Here is a 25,571-nt window from a genome sequence, read left to right as displayed (position 1 = left end):
CTTACATCTAAAGGCTTGCATAAAATGATTTTTTAATATTTATAATTTAATGCTATTCAATTACTATTATTATGCAGTATCTATTTACCTCAGGAAAGATTAGTTTGCAGATGCTTTCAGTTAATGTGTGCAGGTAGACTCTACTTCTGCTCGTTTTCCTTTGTGGAAGGTTTCCTTGAGCATCCTTTTCATGGACTTCTTTGCAGATGGGCAAAGCTGCTCCAGAGCTGTTTTCTGTGGAGTCCTTGTCATGGTCCTCAGTAATGTGACTTTGATTCAGTAAGGAGAAAGGACATTCCCCTGTGATCTTCAAGTCTTTCAGTTTTGTACAGAACATACTGTACGAAGTCTCTCTGTTGAGATTAAGAGTACTTGGCTTTGTGTTAAATAGTTTTCTTCTGTTTACTAACAAGAGCAGAAGATGCCAGAATAGTAGATAAGGCAACCACTGTTGAAGATTATTGGTAGCTATAAATCACCACAGGAACAAATGTGTGCCCCTACAAAACAAGAAGAAATTAAAAAAAAAAAAATTAAACCCATTAATTTTCTCCTATAAATTCCTGTGATATGACAGTTTTATCATATGTGCATTAAAATAATGGCTTTTCTAGGACCTTGCTCAGGAAAGCACTTAAGCTCGTGCCATTTTAAGCATGTAATCCCTACTGACTTCAGTGCTTCAGGTAATTAAAGTTACGTGCATGGTTAAGTTCTTGGCTGAATTGGTAATTAAGGCAGAGGAGTTGTTTTATCTGATATATCTTTGGTCACATTGATGGATGAGGTCTCTGAAAGAGCAGAGAGCAGAATTCTAATGAGAAAACCTTTTTAATTCTTCATGAGCAGCTATTAAAAACTGCCTGATACGGCACAATGAAACTGATTTGGTATGGATACTTACATCTCAATTTACTTGATGCCCAAGCTATCCTTTTTGTCATAGAGAAATGTGTGACTAAAGTTGCACTTCTGGAACAGCAAACCATCCAAGACCAGAGGTTAGCTCCTCATGTAAAAGCGACTGACTGGTGACAACTAACGGCATGGGTATTTGACCACATAACTGATGAAGTTGCTTGGAAACACCAAGGGGTTTTTATGCTTTTGAAGGTGATATCTTTCAATCAACACATTAAAAAGAAAGGCTGAACTTTTCATTTTAATAATTGTTCCCTGTTTGTTACATTTATTTCAGTAAAAATCTGAAAAAGGCTCTTCCCTTAAGTGCTTCATTTTGTATTGACTGAATCAGATCCTCTCTTTCTCATGTAATACTCTAACAAGGTAATCCTTGAGAGCTTTTGGTGACTCTGGAAGTAGCTGACGAATTACATTTGTCTCTCTGGACATAGAGCACAGTAACTATTTCTTTCAGATGCACTATGGCTTTAATCAGCCTGTGCACCACACTGCTTATTTCTGCCCCTGAGACACCCAAAGGGCTTTTAGGGTCACACAGCAACTGTACCAGGGTTAAAAATAACTAATTCCCTGATACAGGTTATCAGCTGCTTCTCTTGAAACAGCTGGAATGAATGGCACAGCAGAGGAGTGCTGCTGACCCAGCACGAGTGGCACAGTTAAGAGGAGAAACAGGCAGAAGCTACTTTGGCTGGACCTGCTGCTGAAGAAACATATTTGGCAGAAAAGGCCCTTTTAAAGTATGCTGTAATTCTGATGGTGTCAGGACAGCTTCTGGGGACCATCTATCAAAAATATTAAAGTATTATTTTAAGAGTCAATAAACACAATGCTAAGAACAAGAGGCTGAAGAATGTTTACATAACATTCTATATTTCTGATTTCAGTTTTTACATAGAAACTCATTTGTTTCTACTGCATGGATATCAGTAATGCTTTATTTTTTATTCCTGAATAATGTTGTGTAGCAAATGAGGCAGTGAAAAATGTCAAGCAAGAACCACACTCTCAATACATAAATACACATAATACTTTTCTGTATAATGCAAACATTGTTATATATATGTAAAAGTATTTTTATTCAGGAGCCATTTTATAACCATATATTATTACTTTACTAAAAAAGAAAAGCAGAAAAGAACCACCTTTTCTTTAGTTAGACTGATCTATGTACTGACATAAACTGGCAGGAAAAATAGTAACATAAATGCATACGTGCACCCATTGTCAAAGGATAAAAAATGTATGGCTTTCATGGATCTTACATGTATACTCATGTGCTTTGCTGAATTTGGGCAAGTTCAAGATAAATCTTGAACTTATAAAATAACACTACTAAAACTTTTTCAACCAAGTATACCAGCATTTTGGAAGGAAAAGAATCTGAAATACATTTTCATGGAAAAAATTTATAATAAAACATTTAAAACATCTCCCAGTGAATTTAATACTGCATGGATATGTGCTGCTATTTAAAAAAAAAAAAAAAAAAAGTTTCTCTCTCTGTGAAGAGTGAAAGACCAAATTAATGGCTACATTAGATACCAACAAATATTTACTGCATTTGCAGTAAACTAAGAACATAGGAAGCGAATGACTTTCAGCAGTTACCAATAGTTCTGACGTTTGTTTTTTTTTCCTGATGGTGAAACTATTTCTCTGTTTCTAGAAGACAATAACCTGGAATTATCTGGGGGTTCACCTCCATGCTAACATATTGCATTTAAATTAAATTACATTTGATGAGGTAGGAAAAATATCCAGGTAGGTAGAATCAGCTCTGTGAAGGAAGCGATGCCATTATTTTAGACCTGGAAAACCTGAAGTCCCCAGAAGCTGTCAGGTGGGAAGGAGAGGTCCCAGAAGACAGTCATGGGCCAGGATTTATTCAGGGGCAAAAGGGGACTGATGTGAAGATCCGTGAGTCAACAAAGCTGCTGGGCATGCAGCTACTGTGTCTGCAGCTTCCTTTTGCGATGCAGCCTGCCATCCTTTGTGCTGCAGGACACCCACATTCAGCCTCTTCCTGCCCTGGTAGGGACTGGAATCTGTGCCCCTGCTCTGAACATGACCTTGGGCTTCTGCCAGTAGCTATTTATGACAAAATCATAACTGATTTGCAAAAAAGTGGAGATCCGTGGTGCTTCTAGTAATAATACTGTTGTACAAAACCAGTATCATGAATGTACAGATCTTCAAATTCCAAATAACGATGACACAGTTCCTAAAGAAACCTTCCTGCAGAACTCTTCTCTATCCTGAAGCAAAGTTTTCCCAGAAACAAATGGGGTGGTCCTTTGATAAGATATATCCCAGCTCAAAACCAGTATCAACTTAATAGGCACAACAATTTCCAAGCAGTGACCAATTCAAGACTCTTCCTGACCTCTGCAATGACAAGACCCCTAAATCACATCTTTAAAGAAACAAAGTGGAAAACCTAATTCCATGACACTTCAGGGAATTCAAATACTGAAAAAAACCATGCATATACTAGGTCTTCCTTTATTAAAACGTCAAGTTTGCATCTGGTATCCTAAGTGCATTTTGCACTTAATATAACTAAAATACAGTAAAAAAAAAAAGCCTATTGTGTTATAGGAAAACCTGTCTCATTCAAACGGTAATTAGTTTTAAAGGTCTGACAGGAGAATGATAATGAATCGACAGTGTAGAGTTTACAAAAGGAATTTCAGCAGTATAATTGACTTTAAAATGTATGAGAAAGATGATGGCACACATCGCAGGTTAGGTCAAACATTTCCAGATGTGTTTCAAGAATGAGGAACACCAGCCCTCCCGTTGTTCACAATGTTTAAAGACATTTTCTAACGAAAACAAAAAAAAATAAGAAACATGAGGAAACGTGGGAAAAGTTTCTGGTTTTAATTCCTCTCCGAACATGCTTTGAGAGAGCTCATCCCAGGGGAGCAACTGCGTTTAATGTGAATGTGAATTCTCCATCTCTGCTATATTAATTGCTGTCATATTTACCTTGGGAAGCAAACTGAAAATTAAAATAAAATAATCTGCTGTGAGATCAAACTACAAGCAACCAATTTATTTAGTGTCTGGCTGAATGCAACATGGCACTGTGCCACTCAGAAAAATGAAGATGACTTTACATAGTATAGTCATAGCAGCAGAATAACAGCGCTCAAAATGCTTTGTGCAAACATTTCATTGTATATTTACATCTACACTTGTCTTACAGCCAAAATGCCTTCCTGCATGCTTATTTGTACTAGTTTCTTCTGAATATTTTCCTCTGCTAAAACATTTCCTTGACAGTGCCACAAAATACAGTGCAATGAATCAATCATACAGTAAAACCCCCTTATATAAGGGGGGTATATAACACAGCCATTTATAAGAACTAAGCCATACCACTTGTTAACAGTAGCTAAAGGTGGTTTGTAATCTTAGCTCATGGACATGGTATAAAAATTAGAAGCAACATTAAATACTTTTTTCTTATTACAAGCAGAGTCCTTTGCTCAGAGTAGGACAGAAAATGGTATTATGCTATAATGTCACTTTTTTGTTTTTAAGCATACATACCACTTTGTTAGGTGAACTGCTGCATGCTGAGCAAGAATTAACAATCAGTTTGTTTTGCAGCAGTCACAAGATAGCACTGACTGGATCTAACTTTCTCCAGCACAAGAGTGATTGCAGCACTTGCAGGAGCTCAGCGTGGTTTGGGAGCCATTGCCTCAGCAGAAGTAGCTGTTAACTTCTGTTTCACCTTTATGTAAAACGGAGGCTTGCAATTCCCACTCAGCTCTAATCTCTGTGGGATTCAGAAACCACTGCCTTTTGCCCCTTGCCAGTCAGTATACCTCTGCACAGAGCAAGGCAGGCACTGTTACTTTTACTCACAGGCAAAACACAAGCAGCTTCTAGAATGACAGGTTAGTACCCATCACCCTATCAGTAGCAGCTCATTGTGGATTCAGCTGTTGTGCCTGTCAGCAGACAAACACAGGGAAAATAACTAAATCCTGTCATTTTGTCTTATTAATCTGAAATGCAATATCCGCACTTTGCTGCTTCTACTTCAAGTGCTATGTGTAGCAACAGAAGCAAAGCCCTGGTGATTTGTCCGTTTCTAAGGATTTTAAGGAGGCTTCTAAAATACTCAGAGAAAACTGCTCAAGTCCACATCAATATATAAGTCAATATTTTAAGAAGTCAAAGTGAGTATTTATTAGTCTTATTAAATCTTGTACAAACAGTAAACTTTATTTGGCTGCTTCATTGTTAACTTAAACCCATTCAGAGTGCACAGACCTTCAAAGCATTAATTTGTTTGGGTATTGCTGCTTTGGAGTGCACAAGATGTAAGCAACGGGAGCAGACAGGCAAATCTGTTTAAAAATTTCTAAGTGGCAGTGAGTCATACCTAATAGAAAACTGCCAATTGTTGACTTAGGTAGAGGACATCTTAGAAAAGATGCATCCGTGTGAAGAGGAGTGAGATGTTTCTAGAGACATTCAAAACCTGCCTGGACGTGTTCCTGTGTAACCTGCTCTAGGTGACCCTGCTGCGGCAGAGGGGTTGGACTAGATGATCTCCAGAGGTCCCTTCCAACCCTACGATTCTGTGATTCTGTTTTCCTGCAACTCCTCAGTCAGAGACTAAGCCATCAACTGAAATTTCAGGATGCCTCATTTACCCCTTGCCAGTAATTTATTCCTGTCGTTAACACAGTAAATACATTTTCTAACCTACCTGGGGGTAACTGTCATTACACAAGAATAATTTAAAAAACATATTGTGTGTAACTTGCATATTAGGTAAAGTGCACAGTAGGGATAGGAATTCTACATCTGCAGCAGCAACACAAGCGTACACACCACAAAATTGCATAAAGAATATAACTCTATAAAAAGAAAATTGCAAAGCCAAGGAGTTGAGCTCTAGGAAATCCCAAATATAGGTGACCATTCAATCCTAAATCATTACCACCCTTGAGTAAGATGAGTACTTACATCACAAACTAGTACTTTTTTTTTTCCAGCAAGATTCTAGGCTCTTTCACGGCACAGATTTTTGCTACTTAAGCAAAGGCAGTAACTGATTAAAAGGTTGTTGTTCTCTCTGTAGATCAGGATGAGACATGATATTGGACAGTGGATTTCACAGTAATTTACTGGTACCCAAGAAATTACTAGATTCATCAATCTCAAAAAGAATATGCTTTGTCAGGCATTAACTTCTCTGCTTGTTCCCCCAAACTTCCACCCGTCTTTCTAACAAGTCACCCCTAGTTCTGATCTGTCTGTACGCCAGAGCCCTTTAGAGTAGTCTTACCATTTTTTTCTCCAAAGCACTAATTGCCGTTGCGTCCTGTGCAAGCTGGTTCTAGTGTCCTTACTGACAGACATAACTCTGTTTGGGGCTATTTCTAAGAAAAGTATACTCAAAACCTTTCTGTAAGTCACAGCATACTTTTGAAAGGAAGGAAATAGCACAGGACACCACAGCACTTACTCAACCATCTAGTGGAATTGCAGCGATTACCAAGCTAAGTACAAGGTGGTAAAGCAGCTATGATAAAATAATACAAGTCATAGCAATCAATTATTAACAGTCCAAACATTTTAGTAAATCCAAATTCAGTGTTGTAACTCATCCCAGTGACTGTCCTATATGGCTGCTTAGGGCAAGCTAAAAATCTAGACCTTGCTTACAAGAAAGACTTTCTCCCCACATAATGTGCAATTTCCTCACCTTTCTACCTTTTTTTCTTTACGAGGTGTTTTAAGAAACAGGGAAACACAATCAAGTGTTTTCTCTGTGCTCCATGTTGAACGCACCTGTGTTGCTAGACAGTTACCAAACCAGGAGATGAAGAAAATAATTACCTTTGTTTTCTGAGAAGAAAATAAGTTATCTCCTTTTCCATCTTGTCTCTATTGTAATCAGCAATAAGGAAGTTTCATGGAATACATAACTAAACTTCAAAACTGCTAATATGTCTCATTTTAAGGTCATCATGAGACAGACACTTTTGCTGCTTTTTTTAAAAATGCTTTTTTATTAGCATTTGTGTAATAACACCAAGCTCTATACCCTGATGCAGAAACCAGTGTTCTTGAAGACAGGGAAAACCCCTAGTTTTAAAGAATTTCTGATACTGATTTTGTGACTGACTCATTTCCCTCTAATGGTCTGAAGCAAATCCCTGTATCCAAATATAGCCCTGGGAGAAGCCCAGACTCCAGATGTGAAAGTTATATTGCAGCCACATCTCTGGTTTCAATTAAAGGCAGAGGGGGAACCCTAATCACTGCACCCATGTTTTGGCATGTAGCTAAAGGAAGGGCTGATTCCCAAATGCTGCTTATAAAATGTATATTTGTCATTTTAAGTATCACATGTACTTTCATAGGGTAAATATTTTTCCTATGCTAGGACCAACTAACAGGGAGGCATGCTGAGAAGATAGCGTGGGAAAAATATTCTCTTCCTGTGAGTCAAAGCCTATCTGTGAAAACACTCCGCAGCAAGCCCAGCAGGCAGCCTCACAGCACCTGATTCCCTGCTTCCCCCCTCACGTGCTCAGGCGGAAACAGCAGCCCTTGGATGTGGCACATCCCCACACCCTCACCCCTGGTCCAAAGCATGGCTTAGATCACCAGCTAAGCAGCTTAAGATGGAGATACTGCCCATTGAAACCCCAGCCTCCTTACACTGTGGAGCTCTTGAGGTTCACTGCTCATGGGCATTTTTTCAGAGTCAGAGCTAAAGATACCTCACAAAGACTAGAAACAACCTGCCGTATGTAACCACAACACATTATTTAATTTTTTTTTTTTTTCGCGTGGGGGGAAATCCTGATGTTGAACTGACAGAACTGATGATACCTTAAGTGATCTGGGTACCCAGATGAAGAAGAAATGGAAGTGCAGGAGGGGCTGTAGTGAGGACAAGCAAAAGCAAAACCAATCCAAAGTACCTGGAAAGCATTCTCACACTTTAAAGAAATATATTTTAAATATAGCATTTAATCTGCAATTGCAGTCTGTGAAATTACAATACTTTAATGAAAATCGTAAGAGAAAAGCTAAGAAATCTATTTATGTCTTCAGAACGCCTTCTTTTCAAGAACTGAAATTTGTCCTGAGGACACGTGGTGTTCATGACAGTCAGCAGGAGTTAAATGTAAAGATCAAAGTCTTGCTAGAAGCCAATGGAATATAAATTAGAATCCACAAAAGGAGAAGTGCTGTGGCTCTAGAATATGAAGTAATTCTCAATTGTGGTGTTTACTGATTCTTTCCAAATACCTACTTACAGTTGAATCTCTTAAACTTACCAATGCATATAACTGTACTCATTTAAGTAGGCCTCTAACTTCAAATGTCTGCAAAGTCTGATTTTTATTTAGTTCATAGATCGAAAACATTTTTAGGAGCAAAGAAAGTAAAAAATAATTATAATTATTCTGTAATAAGAGTGAAATCTAGTAACTTTTTATCTCATAGTGTTTTTCACTGAGATCTTTAGCTAGTATTCATGACTTACACAGGATTGCTGTATCTTCTATAATAAATGAAACAATAGACTATTTAAAATTTCCAAATTTCTAACACATGAAGTAACTTCTAATTTGAGAACCACGGTCTGGATTAACTGCGAAGCATCTGCAGAGATGATAAAATAATTCTTCTACTTCTTCAAAGATGCTTATCTTGCTGAGACTTGTACATGTGTGTATTCATCTGATTGAAGCTGAATGTGCGTAACTGTTTATGCAACTGGCACACAGGTTTGCATAAATACCATTATTGTTACTGTTTTCCCAAAGATACTGGAGCATGGTAGAGCAATATAAAACAGTGATTGTAGTGTCTTATGACAGTGCATATGGTTAAATATTCCCTTTGTGTTCACAGCTTAAAATCATAATGAACAGCAAGTTTTATAAATAATGGAGTATTAAAAGTTTCTCTGAACTCTACACATGTCAAGAACAGTTTGAAAACTAGGTCTGTAGAAAGCAAAGTGTTTCATTAGTAGATTTCAATTGCAGAGTTTTCTGACTGAATATTTGCCAGCTGCCACTTCTGTTCACAATGTCTACAAAGTCATTTTCACATTGAAAATCACTGACAACTACCTTTCATATTTATTCATAGTTAAGCACTCACGCCAAATCCCGTTGAAGTCAATAGCAGGTTTCTGGATATAGCAGGAATAGGATTAAACCTAACAGTTCTGTGACAGAAATACTGATTTGCATGTTTTCTTATTTTGAAGCAAAATACAGCCTTGGTTTTTTCATTTTGGGTTTTTGCAGGTAGGTGTGCAGATCTGTTGGTAAACACAGAACTGAGGTCATTTGAGATTCTGGAAAAGTTAAATACTACGCATGGGAAGCTAATAACAGGAACTTCTAATTAGTGAAAATGGTTTATCCTACAGCAGCAAGGTCATGGCCTTGTAATTTTTCTGATAGGGAAAAGAATATATTGATAGAAGAGGTGTACTCAACAGAATAGATGGCCTAAGAGGTGTTTTCACAGCCATCATGCAGCTACTGATTCTGCTTTAGCTAGGGCCGATGGCAAAGAAAGCCGCTCTGAAGAAGAGGAGAAATCAGCTACTTTCCCAATTGTTCTCTTCCACGGTATCTGCAAGGCAGGACCAGCAGGCACCTTCCTTTTTGATTAAATGCTTCCAGATGGTTTCTGATACAAAACATGTTTAAAATAAATTAAACTGCTGATTTGGCCATGTGCACTGTAAATTAGTACCTTCATTTTTAATTTCACTGATTGGTCCATTCACAGCCTGTCCCTTTCAAAATCTGCTATTTTAAAAAAGATTTGAGTACACAAAAGCAGTGGATCTTACCTTTGTAAAGCACAGTTCCAAAGGCTATCAGCACATCTTGTGAGACTGAATGCTCTAGGAATACATTACAGTATCAATTTCCCTGTTGAGTGTATCACTTAGTTGCTTTCTAATAGTTTTCTGGAAAATACAGCAGATATGCATTTACAGCAGAAAAAGCTAGGTAAATATGGTAAATATGTGAATTTATATTGTCTTTAAAAACACAGACTTTTTTTTTTTGCTAAAATAATGAAGCAAAGTGAGATGTTTTGTGAAATACTGAACTTGCACATGTGGTATTAAGATAAATTAACGTTGTTAATTAATCACAGTAAATATGCACTTAATGACTAATATTAGCCAGCTATTAGTGTATACCACCTCTGTAACAAAACTAAAAATTAAATAAATCAAGAGGCAGATTTTGGCTTCCTGTAGAATGTTCAATCTGTGATGCTTGTTATTGTCTCCAGTGCAATTGCGGGAGTTATCACAGCTACTGATCTATTAAATCCTTCCGTTCCATTTATTCTACTTTTCTTTTACGCATGTGGAAAAAATCAAATTGCACAGAGTGTTTCTCAGATGATGTTTGCACAGCAAAAGTCAGCACATGCAAATGACAGCAGGAGGGACAAGGCAGCATGCAAAACTAACTCAGAGATAACTGCCACCTTCACCACATATTCTGGGTGTGGAACTTCCCCTTGGCCTTGGTGGCAGTTTGATGCAAAGACTGAGGTGAAAGTGTGGCCCTGCGGAAAAATAAACTGAAAATATTTACGGGTGGTTATTCATCTTTGACACTTCTACTTAAAAAAAAAAAAAGGAATGTGTAGGACAGACTATAGCAGAAATCTAGGTTATTCAGATCTAGAAATGTGAGATCCTTTACAAAGGAATTTCTCAAGTCATTATTAAAAGGTAGTTTTTTATTTTAACATTATTTTCAGTGAAAATCAGAGGATCATTGAGGCATTGATCATGAGGCAAAGGAAAATACCTGACATACACGCTACTCTTCCAAACCTTCGGTAGTGCTACACAGCAGAGAAAAGATTCACCCTTATAGCTAAAAAATATCAAATAGTAAAAGCCTCAGTGATTGCTGGTCCCCCAGTTATAACAGATGCATTTAGAAAGATTTAGCATGTTCCAAACCATGCATTATACCAATTCAAGTGCATTAGCTGTTGAATTGCATCTTCTTGTAGCAATATCAAACTCGAATACTTAATTCTACAAAAATAAAAATAACGCCATCCGGCGTTTTTTAAACTCTAGTGTCTGCTTCTGTTCTGGATATTTTAGTGCCAGAGCACCAGGCACAGACTGGCACAGAAACATACGCTTGGCTTGAAATGTTTGCAAATTCCGTTGAAATTGACTGATTTCTGTGGCAGGCATTTCAGATTAACAGAGATTAAACCGATTAAGAGATTTGGAGGATGGAAATACAAGAAAGGGTTAACAATGAACACAGTGCAGAATCTCTGATGGGATGTACCAATCACCAGACTCTAATTTGAGGTATAAATTCAAGGTTTAAGTATGGAGGTAAATTAAATGTAGTTTAACCATAAGGATTCTCCTGCTACTTTTTCCACTTTTGTGAGAAACTTCTGTGGCTTTCTGGGCCAGGCCCTCAGGTCTTTCTCTCATTAGGAAAATGCAGATAATTTTTCCATAAAACAAGGGAGATGATTTCACCAGAGGACTTCTTGGATTTTCCAAAAGACGTAGAATCATATGAAAAGCTCTTACCAAAAAAATATGTTTGTCATCCAAACGAATATGCTTCTGTGATACAGAACCTGAACTTTGTGCATTGTACAAATCACAGGGTAATCTTCCTGGAGTTATTCTAGGTAGACTACCTAGAAATGTCCATGGTTCTTCATCTCACAACCTGTATAATTGCATTGACTGCAACAATGTTAACATCACTGTATTCTTACCAAAGTCTGAAAGATCAAAGCTTTGCTCCATTTCTCAGATAGCATAGTTTTTTCCTCATTTATTGTAGCATTATTTTGCAATATCTGCTCTTCTTTAATATGTGAGAGATAAAAAGGAGAGAAGGGAGATACAGACAGAATAAAGGAGCAAAGAGGGAAAAACAGAAGAAAGTAGAGCAGGAGCCTACAGAAGGACATGAGGATTAAAAAATCCATAAGAAAGAAGGGAAACATGGGCAACAGAATAAAAGAATTTGCAAAGGCACAGACAGTTCTCTTACTGATATATTGCTTTTTCTCGACTACAAATCCACTGAAGTATGGTCGGTACTTATGCAAATAATTTTTTGCTAATCTGACAATATAGTCTACAGAAAATGTTGAAATGATAATTTCAAGGAGCTTTTCAGCAATATTTTAGATTTTAGGGGAAATTTTTTTGTGGTATTTACAGCTTGTGTTTCAAAAAACTCTGTTGTTCCTACATTACTCTCTGTTGCACAATTAAGGAAGGATATGTCTTTATTGCCCTGATTTGGCTGCCAACATCCAATTTCTAGTTTCAGTGTTTTGCCTCACTAGCGTCTAATGGGAGGCAGGGAGTGACATACCTTGTTTTGCTGCATTGTGTAATGAGGTTACGCTGTGTTAATAAAGAAGTAAAAAATTCATAGACTTGGACATTTCATATGCTGTTTTCTAGTGTTTTGTTTTAAATGGCATTGATTAGTAAGTTAAAAGACAGATACACATTGTTACTGATTTAATTAAGATATCATAGTTTTACATTTTATTTTTTAAAGATATTTCACTTCTCTTTTATAATATGCCTATAAGGAACCTCTTTCTTCTCTCCATCAGGCCTTCTGAAATACCAGTTGGGGCTGCACATGCATCTGAGAACCCAGGATGGAAGCACAACTTACCTGGCTTCCTTGAAGGCCCTGACCTGCATTCCAGCGAGCCAGCATGAAACTGCACTAGTGTCAGCAATCACCAGTAACGGCAAGCCAGACCTTCCTCCCACTGTGCCACCACAGAAGGTAAGGAACTGTAAGGGCACTCAGTTCTAAGTTCAAGGTGTGGGAATTTATGCTTCAGTGCTGGGAGTTTTCGGGTTTCAGCCCTCACGCAAAATGAGCACGGAACATAGTTTGAGAGTCTTGCTCTAGAGTCTAGGGCTCCAACTGAGAGCATCAGCTAAAGAGAAGTGGCAGCAGATAGGCATGTGGAAATGACAGCTGACCAATGGACGTTAAGTGCCAGTCATCCTTGAAGGCTGAAATCTGAACCCTGAAGTGTCAGGCAATGACTGTAGAGGATCTCGGCTGCATTGCCTTCGCTGAGGTAATGGGGACATCTCAGATTTACTTTGTTGAGAACCAAAAGTAATATGAAATGTAATTGATAAACATCTTTGTCTCAACACTTCAGCTTGTGCAATGACGGACAAACTACCCAGGTACGAAAGCACTCATTTTTAGCATAGGAGCTGTCCCACAGCTAAGGCCCTTCAAGTACTATTTCCAACCAAAATGTGAACAACCGCTCCATATGTGCTGTTTTCTGAATCTGTAAAATGGCTATTCATCACTGAACACCTGGTTTTGTCATTATATTAAGAAACCATGTTCATTTCAAATGGGGACGGATAACAGGATGTCTCCAACGTGCTATGTTGCATACTAGTACTGTGAATAGTAGCTCCAAGCCAGCACAGAAAACAGTTCAGCTGTTTCAGAGGTGAAAGGGCAGAGACACTGGGCAGTGAACTGTGGGAGAAAACCTAAAAATGAGCAAAAATCAAATTCTGGCCCTAGCAAGTCCAGTTTTGAATGTAATTTAAATATTATCCTGAAAATAACTCCTCCTTTGACTAGAAAGTTAAATTTATTGTTAACTGGGTTCTTGATAAAAGAAATCCCATAGCAAATAACGGGTTCCACCTCTGTGTTTGTGTATATGCACAGAAAGAGGATGCTGCATAGCAAGTTCCCCCTTTTTCTAGAAATGTATGGAATTCCATGATGAAAAGGCTGAGAGACCATGTCTATAGTTGGGGCAGAGGGACAGACTGAGAGGCACAAGTTCCTATAGGATAAAACCAGAGACCCAAGTTTAAGGATAAAGAAAGGTAGTATCTCTTTCATGAAGAATTTTCTGCCAAGATGAAGACAATGTTTTTTTAAGCCTTTGGTATTCTGGAGCATCTGGAAGCACCATGAATCTTGCGGAGTGTGCACTCTCGGCAGGTAGAAAAAAAAACAAAAAAACAGGGAGGAAAGAAAGTTTGCTGCACTGTGTATAGTCTTCCTTTACATGGGGTCGGAAACCTTTGACATTTCTGCTTACGGTTTAAGTGATGCTGAAAATTCAAAACATTTGTTTTAAACATTTGTACCTGGCAAGTTCCAACAAGACAAATGCACTAACTTTACAAGTATCCTGTGACAATGGAGAAATGAAGTTCTCACAGTATCACAAGTATCTTTGCAGAATATTCATGTTGTAAACCTTTGCTCTGAGTTTTCAACTCTGTTTACAACAGACATCCAAATCCCACACTGCCCATAATATATTAAACTGACAACAGGACTGCATTCCTAAGTAGTGCAGCTTCTTTGTTGAAAAAGTACCAAACCTAAGTTTAGCATTAAAGATCTGAATACATTTATTAATATTTTACTAAAGATTATGAGTGTTTTCCATGGTTGTAGAGTAACAGCTGGGAAAGAAAACAGTGAGGATATGTTATGTAAATACTTGAATAAACATCCTTTTTTTGCATATTTATTCCAGCATTAGATAGATCAGCCATTTACAATACAGTACATTACAGCGACTGAAATAAAATCTGAGTGTATTTTTTTTAAATACATCAACCTCATTAGATGCTTCTCTGCAACTACTACTCTAATTTCAGTTTCTTATCTTATTTTTTCCCTATTCCATTTTATTGCTAAAAAAAATCTGCCCACAACATACGCAGGGATGGATGTTCTTTTTTAGCTTTTGCTACATGTAAGTCATAATCCTGTAGTCCATCGGTACTCCTTGCTCCTCACCATTTCAAAGCCTATTTGAAAAGATACTTTTACCTTTTAATTCCCCTCTGTTTAAACCTATTTTTGCTTAGAACTTAGTATTGCTTAGAACTGCAAATTATTTTCAAAGAGAAACTGGAAGGAAGGTATCATGAAACCAAATTTCATGATTAATATATTATATTAATCAACAGTTTAAAACATTTTTTACTGGTATTTGCTAGTGCCAGTCTCTAATCTTCTAAGAGAATAATGATTCTGTCATGATGCCCACCACTATCATCTCATGTATGGTATAGCTGCACACTTCAAACTTTGACTAAGCTATGACTCTGTTGGTTCTAAAATTTACCGTTGTTACGGTCAATTACTTTTTCCACATATAGTTGACTATCATGCTGCATCTCTCACAGATCTGGAGCATGTGACGTGCAGAGTAAGGGCAGAGCTGATCTAAGTTGATGCTAATGTTCAAATCAGCTTTAGGTTTACGGTGTCATACTACAAATGTAGTCCCTGCTTCATGAGACTATCAAAATGTTCTGCAAGCCACGCCTAACTCGTGACTGGAAGACTGGCCTCCTCTATGCTGTTTCATTACAACCACACAACCAAATGTTTTTGTCTGGGAAGGGAACTCTTTCATTACCTTCATGTAGGCCACCATTCAGTCAGTGAGACTGATATTTGGTCAGCATGTGAAGATCCTTATGGAGCTTTTGCCTAAACTCAAATACTGGTATTTAACCTTCTGTCTAGTGAGTTCATCCTTGGGCAGCTTGTTGAGCAGAGAAATTGTGCCAATATTATCATGCATTCTGCTTTTTCTCTATCGATGTTGCTAAGTGTATTATTTGTTTATTTTAACCTCCAAGAAGGGCCAAGTTAAGATCAGGGCCATACACAAATATACAGTAAAAGATGATGTTTGACCTGGAAGGTTTGCCCTCTAATAGCTAAAACAGAAAAATGGGATATGAAAGGAAGCATTACGATGCTTTGTTCAGAAGCGGGGAAATAAGGCATGCCAGAGATCACAAAAGAAATACTGCAGCTGAGCTAAGAAGTGAATCCAGATCTCGTGAACAGCTGCACAAGTTTTTTTGGCCAGGAGTTTAGTAGATTGGAGTGATTTACAAAAATTTGCAGCCAGATTTTAAAAATAAATATGGGATCTAAACACTTGCACATTTCTACAAGTGAAATTCAAATAAATTTTGTGGATAGGATTCAGAAAAGTGTGTAGGTGCTATATATAAAACCAGAACAAGGAAGGTGTCCTCACCCTATAGTTTCATGCCTAACACACACCAGGTTTAACTTAATTACCTAGTTTCTGAAGGCTCTGTAATTGCATATAAGAAAAGCATTTCCTCTTGGCTCGTTTTATTAATGTCATGCAACCTGTTTGGGAACCTGTAACTTTAACTGCATCAACATAAGCATTTAATTAAATCTAAAATTAATTGTAATTATTCCTGTCATGATTTCCTGAAGTTTTTGAGAAAAAAAATAATCAGTTCCACATTGAACAAAAGCCTTGCTAAGTTTCTTAAGCCACAGAACTATCCTTCCCTTCATACTTTTCTTCCCATGTGGAAGTCCTAAAATCCTACCTCTAAACACGCTTTGTGAGTTCTACGGACTAATGGCTATATTTTCACCAAAATTTGAAGTTTATCAATCCACAAATATTTTTCTCAACATGAGGCAGGGGGTTTTGCACTCTCAGCTTGCCAGTGCAAACAGACAACTATGACGACAATTTCAGCAAAAAGAAAAAAAAAAAGGAAATTTAAAGTTAGATTGATGCATGCTTTCTCCAAAGACATGGAAATTTTGCCATTTTTAGCAGTGCTATTTAAAACAGGAACTGCAATGAGTATTTTAGGCTCCAGGGTGCCTGCAGTCAGGGCTAGGGAGCCACACAGTTATAAATATAAGCAGACACCGCTCCCTATTAACAGCAGCTGGACATAATGTCTTGTGTTTTCAAATCATAGAAATAATTATGAGCAAATGCAAAAATCCCAGTTTTTCCAAGCAACAAATTGGAAATCTTGTTGAGGTGCTCCTCCATTGTAGGCAGCCTTTTACTAATGCTCTTTTGCGTGTGAAGAGTTTCTGTATTTGCCGAGGAGGGAAGTCAGCTTTCCCTGAACAACTTTTGTCGCTCTCCATTTGTATCAAGTGCCAAGTGAAATGCAAGGTCAAAATGAAATTAAACACACATCTACCTTGGTCAGCATTAGAAAGGCAGTCATCATACTCCTGTCTAATATACCATACAGAAACCTCTTTCTGGCATCTCAAAAATAACTGTGCCATTATTCATTAAAAGTGGAGAGTTAAGCAGCAACTACTGTATGTGGCATCACAGAAACCATAATTTTTACCGTACCCTCTGGAATTGATGACATTCTAGACTTACACCAGGAGGATTCCCACAAAACATATTTTCCCCAAAAGAGTGATACATTTTTTTTCTGAATACCCTAGAATGAAGCTGAAGAAGAGATTCACTTCATAAATGTATGTTTCTTTCAATTTTCATTTGTGGAGGAGAAAATAATCAAAGGATTTTAGCACATTGCCTTATAGTAAGACATTTTTACTCACGCTGAAACAATCGGATGACTTGCATGGGATATTCCCTGCAACTCTGTCATACAAATATCTGTCTAAGGGCCACATTCCACAACGCTCGATAAAATCTTTGGAACTGGTTCCAGCCTCCTCCATGATGATGCACACACCCAACTTTCTAGATTACAGCCCACACAGTTAAAGCTCTCTTCCTGAGCCACTGCATGGCTGACCTGTTTTTCTATCTATCTGGACTTAGCTGAAACAATCAATGGGCATAGCCATGCGTAAAGTGCAAGGCATCACCAAACAGTCCCAAGAGAGGGTTTCAGACAGCTCTGTGGCCTGTACCCCCATGCTGGGACGCAAGTCTTCAGGCATTTTTCTCCTTGCTCTCAAGCAGTGACAGCATAGCATTCAGTTCACATTCAGGCAGATACATACACGTAGGAGGCACAGACAGGGGGTCTCATGAAAGAAGTACCCTCTCAGAAATAATACATAAGCTCACAACTTGGTTATCATCTAGTCTTAGCGTGCTGCCTGTGAGAAATTAGCCTACTGGTGCTGACTTGCATGAGGAGGTGGCTTGTTTGAATACTTCTACTAGCAGGGCACCATTCTCTTGGAACAGCTACTTCTAGTGTGAATATGCAAAAAGAAAATAAATTCACAAGTTGGCTTTAAGTTACACAAAGGAACTAATTTAAAGAGTCAGAACAGTAAAATCAAGAATAATGGCTACCACAATACTGCTGAGTTCAAGAAGCAGGGAGGGTGCCTAAAAGTAGCAGTGAGGGTCTGAACTATGGAAGGAGGCATTTCAATCAAATGAGAACCTTAGTTAAAATACTCTGCAGTTCAATGTGAAAGCAGTAATATTCTTAGCAAGGCATTGATTCAACTTAACAAAACTATCATATAATAGGAAATATGAATGAAAAATAAGTGGAAGTGAATATCACAAAAGACTGTGCTCTGATAGGGTGAGATTCTCCCAAAGCTGAAGGCCTGTGGAAGCCCTAACGCTCAAATTTACTTGGGGTCTGAAGTAACAAACAGGACTTGGTGAGGTGTCTCTAGGGCAAAGTAAAATTAATCCCTAGAGAATGTATTTGCTCTGACTTAGGTCATGAAGCAGCAGAACAACTGACAGCAGTGAAATGAGCGCTCCTACGAAAAGGGAGTAGATGTCAGCTTGCTCCAGACTCCGCATCTACAAAAATAAATAAGCATCCTGTATGAGCTACAGGTCATAAATGAGGAGCCAAAATGACAAAGCAACACTAGCACTGACCTAAGAGTGGCATCACCTCAGGAGGACAATCAAAAAACTGGAAGAACAGCATGTTACCAAATGAGTAGCAATCAATGCCTGTGTTACAAGTAAAAGGCTTCATTAGAGGTATTAACATGCTCTTTTCAATTGTTTCACAGCAGGTGGATCTAAAAGCAAAAACCTTATAAAAAACCCTGCTGTCTCTAGCAAATTTGCTGCCTTTTTAAAAAAAAAAAATAAATTGTTGTTTATGCCCTAGCTAGAAGCCCTAGCCCATTTATGCACATGCTTAAATCCTATTGGAATTTTAAAATTAAGTAGATACCAATATTCTGTCCTGAATAGCCTTGAACAAAGACTTATGCCCTGAATTAAAAATATTAATATCTGTTCAATGATAAACTTGAATCTCTACTCCTGGTACAGCTATTCATGCAAGACTTGCTGAATATATATCACATATATTAGAGCCACATCTCAAATGCTCAAAACATGCTGAAAAGAATATTCAAAGTAATGCAAATGTGAGATTTGGCTTAGTTTAAATTTCAAGTGCTAAAAATCTTAATTGCAATGCTAAGCATCTAAATAAATGCAGTGAATTTTAATAAACACATAGACAATAAAGATCTTTAAAAAGGAAATAGTACAAACTGTGCAAGGAATTCCAGCAAAGACACTCCAATGGCAGCTCTCCACGGCTCAATTTTCATTTGCTAATAAAATGTGCAAGCTGAACCGTAGTCATTTCTAAATATCATTACAACAAAATTCTTTCAAACATGTCCTGTAGTTTCCAATAACTATTTTAAAACACTTATTTTTGCCTATACTGAACTTTTCTTAAATAAATAATTTTGTATTAAAAAAAAAAGAAAACATGCTGCTTGTCTACAGTGTAGATACAAAATACGGCCAGTACCTTCTAATACATATTTCCTTGTTGCTAATTTAGAATGTTGTGTCTGTTTCCTTAGATTACTGAGGTGCTTGATTTATTTTTTTTTAAGTAAGATATAATTTACAACATCTTTTGGTTTAACAACTCACTTCAGTTAAAAGGAAAATAGCTGTATTTGCTACAAACTGCACCTTGACTTCCTTGGATTGCTTATTTTGAATCTCAGTATTTTTTTAGAATTTCAAACAGATGGCATTTATCTTCATAATGGCTGTGATATTTTACCTTTTATTACATGACATAATCAGGTTTTGACTGCTACTGATGCTTTGAGTATTATAGTTTAGTATAAAACTCTTACTTATGTTTTGATTTCACTATGGGATTCATTTTGAAACTGACTTGTAGAATGGTTAAAGACAGATTTTTTAAAGAAAGCATTAATCAGAATAAGACAAATATACAAGACTTTAGTACTTAGTTTTATGGACACAACATTAAGGTCTAACCTTTACTTCTCATTTTCAATGGTTTATTGAAAACTTAATTGAATAACTTAAGTGAATACTCAGCAAGTGAACCAGTGGGAGAGGGGATGGTGAGCCATTTTATTGATAATGTCAAAAAGGCTAAAAAACCCACTGTAGAACTTTCTCCTTACTTTCTCTCCAATGTTTGCCTCATGATCTTGCACTGTCATGACTCTTAATAGCTGCAAGCTACGTAATTCCACAGAAAAAAAAAACAACCAACCAAGAGCTCTTAAGATGTGAATTCCTTCTTTCTGCTTCCTTACTTTTCCTGCCTGTTTTGGATCACCATTATTTCAGCAATTGCTTTTCTCTTCTGAGAATGTGGAGCATAAAGTCTTTTATGTCACCATTACAGTATTCCTCACGCTTCCTTACAATCATCTAGTTCATTTAAGGTTCTTGCTATTGGCAAAGCAAAGAGAATAGTCATCAGAGCTGCAGAATGTATGGCCATATGTAGCACCCCAGAGCAACACAATCCAAGCAAGAAACTTCTCGACAATAAAGAGAACTTCCCATGCTTGCATTTGTAACATACTTGCACACGTTCTCCGGTTGCTTAAATTGCTTAAATTCTCTGGTTAATTACGTAAAATAGTCTGTCACTGGAATCTCTCTCCAGCATGGGCTGTCACCACCTTTTGTTCCTAACCCTAGAAAAGCAGCGGACCCGTTTATGTGTTTTAAAGTGTATGCTTCCTTGCGCCTACTTTCTGTAGTTTGGAAAGAAATCATCTTGTTCATAGCTACAAGAAAAGGGAGTGGCTCCACTGGGAGTTTTGTCTTAAGGAAAACTATAAGATTAGACCATTTCCAAGTAAGTAAAACACTTTGTTCTATTCACAGAAAGATAATTAAACTCTTACGGTTGTTATAAAAAATGCTGTTACATTTTTCTGTAACTCTGTACTCTGAGACTTCACAATGGAAAATTTGAGTAAATATAAACTTCTTTTTTTCCTACTACTATTTCTGCTATAAAAAGTCCTACCATTCCTCTTTAGACCAACGCGTATGCAGCACATGTAACCTGTAGTCCAGTGAAAGCGCGTAGCCCAAATACAGCATTACAAACAGTTCATTTCACCGTAATACTCATTTGTAGTAATACTCCATCCTTGCTTAGGACTTTTTTCCCTGTTAATTCGTCCTTCAAACCTAGAAAGCCGTCTCACTACATACACAGAATAAGTGACCAGCTCTGGAAATAGAGCCATGTTAGAGGCAGCATTAGATCAAGCTTGAGAGAGAATGTAAGACATATAAAAGTACTCCTTCACATCTGAGAGGAAAACTTTTCAAGTGTCTTATGTTTATACATAGAGATGATTTTATAAAGGCCTAGGCTAGTAATGGTCACTGACCTTTAACCACAGAAACAACTCTGTCCACTCAGAAAAGGAATTACAAGCCTAATGTCTTGAAAAAATAGAATAACGGAGCTAAGAAAATTGACTGAAAAAGTAAACTGCCAATCATAACAAATGCAGCACAGTTTGGGGTTTCATTTATTCTGCCTGGAAAAAAACAGAATCGGAATAACAAATGCAAAAATGAAGTTATTGTTAGAGCACCAAGTATGTGATTAAATATGAGGTTTGCATCTAATTCATGAAGTTCAATGATATGAATTACTCTGAAAACCAGGTAAGAAACCTTACCTAAGCCTAATGCAGTAAAACTAGCCTGAATGCGTTCAATTAGCCTGACGGGCACCATCAGTTAGCAAATTCTTAGAAAGCCTCACAATGCACAAAGGCCGCCCAAGTGCCCTCCCGGCTGAAGACCTCAGCGAGCTCCCAGCTCACTTCCAGCCCCGAATCCCTACAGATTTCGCTCAAGACCATATTTGGCTCTGGGCACGCTGCAAAGGGGGCTGGGGGTGCCGAGGAGAGGGGGCTTCCCGCCTCCCCCCCCTTCCCTCGCTCCCGGGGCTCAGCCCCGCACCCCACGGCGGGACGAGCGCGCCGTCCCCGTCCCTGCCCGCCGCGCCCCGCCGCCCGCGGCTCGGCCGGGCGCCCCGTCCCAGCGCTGTCCAGGGTCCCCGCCGGGCCGCGCCGCTCCGCGCCCCCGCTCCGCGCTCCCCGCCGCGGGCGCCGCTCACTCACCATGGCGCCGAGGGGGTGGGGGCTGTCCGCGGCCGCGCAAGCCCCGCGGAGGGGCTCTGAGGCAGGGCACCGTTGCCGATCGCCGACGCCGCAAAGGTGTATTTGGGGAGCGGGCGCGGCGCGGCGGCGGGGCCGCCCGGGCGGTGGCGGGCGGGGGGGGGACCGGCGGGAGGGGCCTCCCCGCGGGCCCAATCAGGGCCGGGGCGGGCGGCCCCGGGCCGCGGCGGGGGCGGGGGCGGCGGCCCGGGGGAGGTGCGCTGCCCCCGGCCGCCGCGCGACGTTCCCCCGCCGCGGCCGAGCGCCGGTGGGACGGCGCGCCCGTTGCGCGGCGATCGCTGTCGGTGCGAGGCTTCAGCCGGGGTTCGGAAAGCGGGTGTCCTGCCCTGCTGCCCCACGCTCCCGCGTCGGGCGTGCGGTGCCTCCCCGTCTCCGTGCAGCGCTGCACGAACCGAGATTTCCAGAAATGTCCCTCCACGCAGAGTCGGGAGCTTCTGTTTGCAGCATCCGCACGAGTGACGAGTGTCACCAGCCGTGGCAAGGCGTTGTGGTTACAGATGTCTTTTCCACACAAGTGTCCTTCCAAATACTCTTCAGTTTGAAAATTCTGTGCTACCATATTTGTTTTATTTGCACTTTTTCTACCACGGCTTTGATTTTCTTGTTCCTAGTGATATTCTGTGCAATCTATAATATATACTGTATATATATGTATATATTACTGTACTTATGGAGTGCAACTATTATAAAAAGTGGCTAAGCAATGACAGAAGGAAACAATACCTTTCCAAATATGCACAGAGAACAAGAATCATTCAAACAGCTTTGGAATATCGGAGAGCCAAGTTCAATTTGTAACACAAATTCATAAAACACTTTTTATGGTTGCCCACGTCTGAAATCATACTTTAATTCTTGTATGTCACCATTGAAACAGAACAACAACTCCACAATTTTTAAATCTTCATAAATGCCACAGAATATTCATAGTATTTTCACTGTGAAACCATTGGATGGTTTTTGGAAGCCCAGGTTCAGAAATAGTTATTTTGTTGGAAGTGAACAATTAACAGTGACTGACCTCACAGTAGGATTTGTTGCCTTATCAAGTCACATGGAAGCAAACAGAAGATTTCACCAAGAAAAACGCTGTTCTAAAGATGAGTTTGGAGGAGCACCATACCTACACGGCAAGAGAAGAAAGACAGGTATCATTTCTTGTAGCTCTCTGTTGTAACTTAACAAGCTAGTGCAAGAGAGAGAGCTGAAACCAACCAAAACAAAAGCAGCACATCTCCAAGTGGTTTTGAACAGACCAGCTTCCCACAAGAGAGCGTATCGAAGCTCAAGGAGTGAATGTTTTGTTGCCACCTTGACTGTCAGAACTCAAAACCAGTTTAATAAATATATCTGCTTCACACCATGCTTCCCTCCCTGCAGTGTTAAAAGAAGAGAAACCTGTCAGCTAAAGAACTGACAAATTCCTTCAACCAAGCCAAAGCCCATTTTTTTGCCATTTCTGAATTTATTGACAAGCAATGTGAAGCTTAATTGAGTGCTAAATAGTCTAGGACATTGTGTACTTCATAAGATTACTGTATTAATAGAGAACGTATTTGCAGCGGTATCTGTTGCCTCCAGAAACAAAAGATTAGTCTCAAGGCAAGGCGCCGTCTTGCTAACGTTTGCCCTCACGTGCAAACTACCCTACCTCTTGCTATTCAGTCTCACTTTTCTTGCCACAGGGAACCACCTTTTTCTGTAAAAAAAAAAAAAAGTAGAACCAGCTTCTAAGCAACTGATATAAATGAATTCCATCATCAAGTTTCTGTACCAAAAAGGAGTAAGAGCTTATGTTGCACAGAGAATGCCTATTCCAGGATGCACTGTGCGAATTGAGATAATGATGATCGCTGCAGTGTAAACCTGCTGTGCCCAGTGCGACAAATTAATGCTGGGTAAGAAAGCTGAATTTGGACATTTGGTGAGTAACTGGATCATCAGCACCCAAAGGTCTCCCAGAGTTCTTGAAAAGCCACTGTTCATCCCTATCACATCAATTGCTATGTGCGTACTAGTAGTGACTTGCAAACTTGCACCAAATAAAAACAAAGAAAACGCTTATGAGTAAGATCTTTGCAGTGAGTATTTAGAAGAAGAAAATAATATTTCAAATTCAATTCACTGAAATTTTAATATGACAGTATTCATTTTATTTTAGCCATTGAAATGTTAGTTCTCTAAAGAAAATTAGATTAGATGAATTGCTTTCATAAGACCTTACAAATACCAAAAAGATAGCATGTTTCCATCAAGAAACCCTTATGGCACACCTAAAAATGGACACATATTCTTCAGTTTCTTCTTTAAATTAAAGGTCTCTTTTTTGACCAATAAAATATAAAGATTATGTTATATGTAATTATGCTAAGATGTATGTATAATCAAATATAAGGGCATCATAATTCAGAGCATAATTAGCACTCCTAAACTGCCATTTACTGGCATCTGCTGTATTTAAATTAAGTTCTCAAAATCAGATGCCTTCAAAGAAGCACCTCTCAAATTTATCATCTCCCCCATGGCAACTGAAATTTCTGAAAATACAGAAAGCTGCAGCCCAGAGCTGTGGTGCTGAGCAGCTGATGGCACAGCCTTGATGGTTTCAGGCACCAGCACTGTGGGATTGGAGATGCTGGCAGATCACAGAACTGCAGAAAGACTGAGGTTGGAAGGTACCTCTGGACTTCATCCCTGCTGCTCAAAGCAGGGTTAACTAAAGCATGTTGTTCAGAGCAGCGTTCAGTCAGGTGTTGAGTATCTCCAAGGATGAGGACTCCACAACCTCTGTAGGCAGTGTGTTGCACTGTTTGACAGTCCTCACAGCAAAAAAAGCCCTTTTTCCTGTGTTTAAATGGAATTTCCTGTGTTTCGGTTTGTTCCTAGAGCCTGCTGTCTTTTCACAGGACACCACTGAAAAGAGTCCAGCTTTCTATTCTTTTCTCTCCCATCAGGTATTTATACATGTGGATAAGATCTCCCCGAGCCTCCTCTTCTCTAGACTGAACAGTCACAGCTGTCTCAACCTCTCCTCATATGTCAGGTGCTGCTGCCCCTTAAACATCTCAGCAGCCCTTTGCTGGACTTGCTGCAGGAAGTCCACGTCTCTCTTGTACTGGGGAGCCCAGACCTTGGCTTAGCACTCCAGATGGGTTTCACCAGTGCCGAGTAGAAGGGAAGCATGACCTCCCTCCACCTGCTGGCTGTGCTCTTCCTAATGCAGGCCATATAATGTTTCTTGCAGCCCAAATTATATTATTTGCATTTATCACTGACAGTAGAAATAGCATTGTTGCAACGGTGCAGTGCTCCACTTCAGTTAGTAGTCCATTT

General features: G+C 39.1%; 1 protein-coding gene across 2 annotated transcripts in view; it reads right to left on the bottom strand.

Annotated features, from left to right (window-relative positions):
- GUCY1A1 (guanylate cyclase 1 soluble subunit alpha 1) overlaps window positions 1-22,323 on the bottom strand; it is a 36,785-nt gene extending 14,462 nt beyond the window's left edge. The window contains exons 1-3 of one of the 2 annotated variants that reach the window (XM_074589739.1): window positions 22,182-22,277; window positions 9,791-9,910; window positions 89-500 (exon numbers count right to left, since the gene is read on the bottom strand). In XM_074589739.1, the coding sequence (XP_074445840.1) occupies window positions 89-337 (249 nt within the window). In that variant the 5' untranslated portion in view covers window positions 338-500; window positions 9,791-9,910; window positions 22,182-22,277. Of the gene's footprint in view, window positions 1-88; window positions 501-9,790; window positions 9,911-22,181 lie in introns of both variants that reach the window. The other variant, XM_074589738.1, reaches the window with a different exon arrangement.
- Between the last annotated feature and the right edge of the window lie 3,248 nt (window positions 22,324-25,571).

The sequence above is a fragment of the Larus michahellis genome, chromosome 5 (genome assembly GCF_964199755.1).
Source record: "Larus michahellis chromosome 5, bLarMic1.1, whole genome shotgun sequence".
Lineage (NCBI taxonomy): Eukaryota > Metazoa > Chordata > Aves > Charadriiformes > Laridae > Larus > Larus michahellis.
The sequence above is the reverse complement of the archived record's forward strand: the minus strand, read 5'-3'. Positions and strand labels throughout refer to the sequence as shown.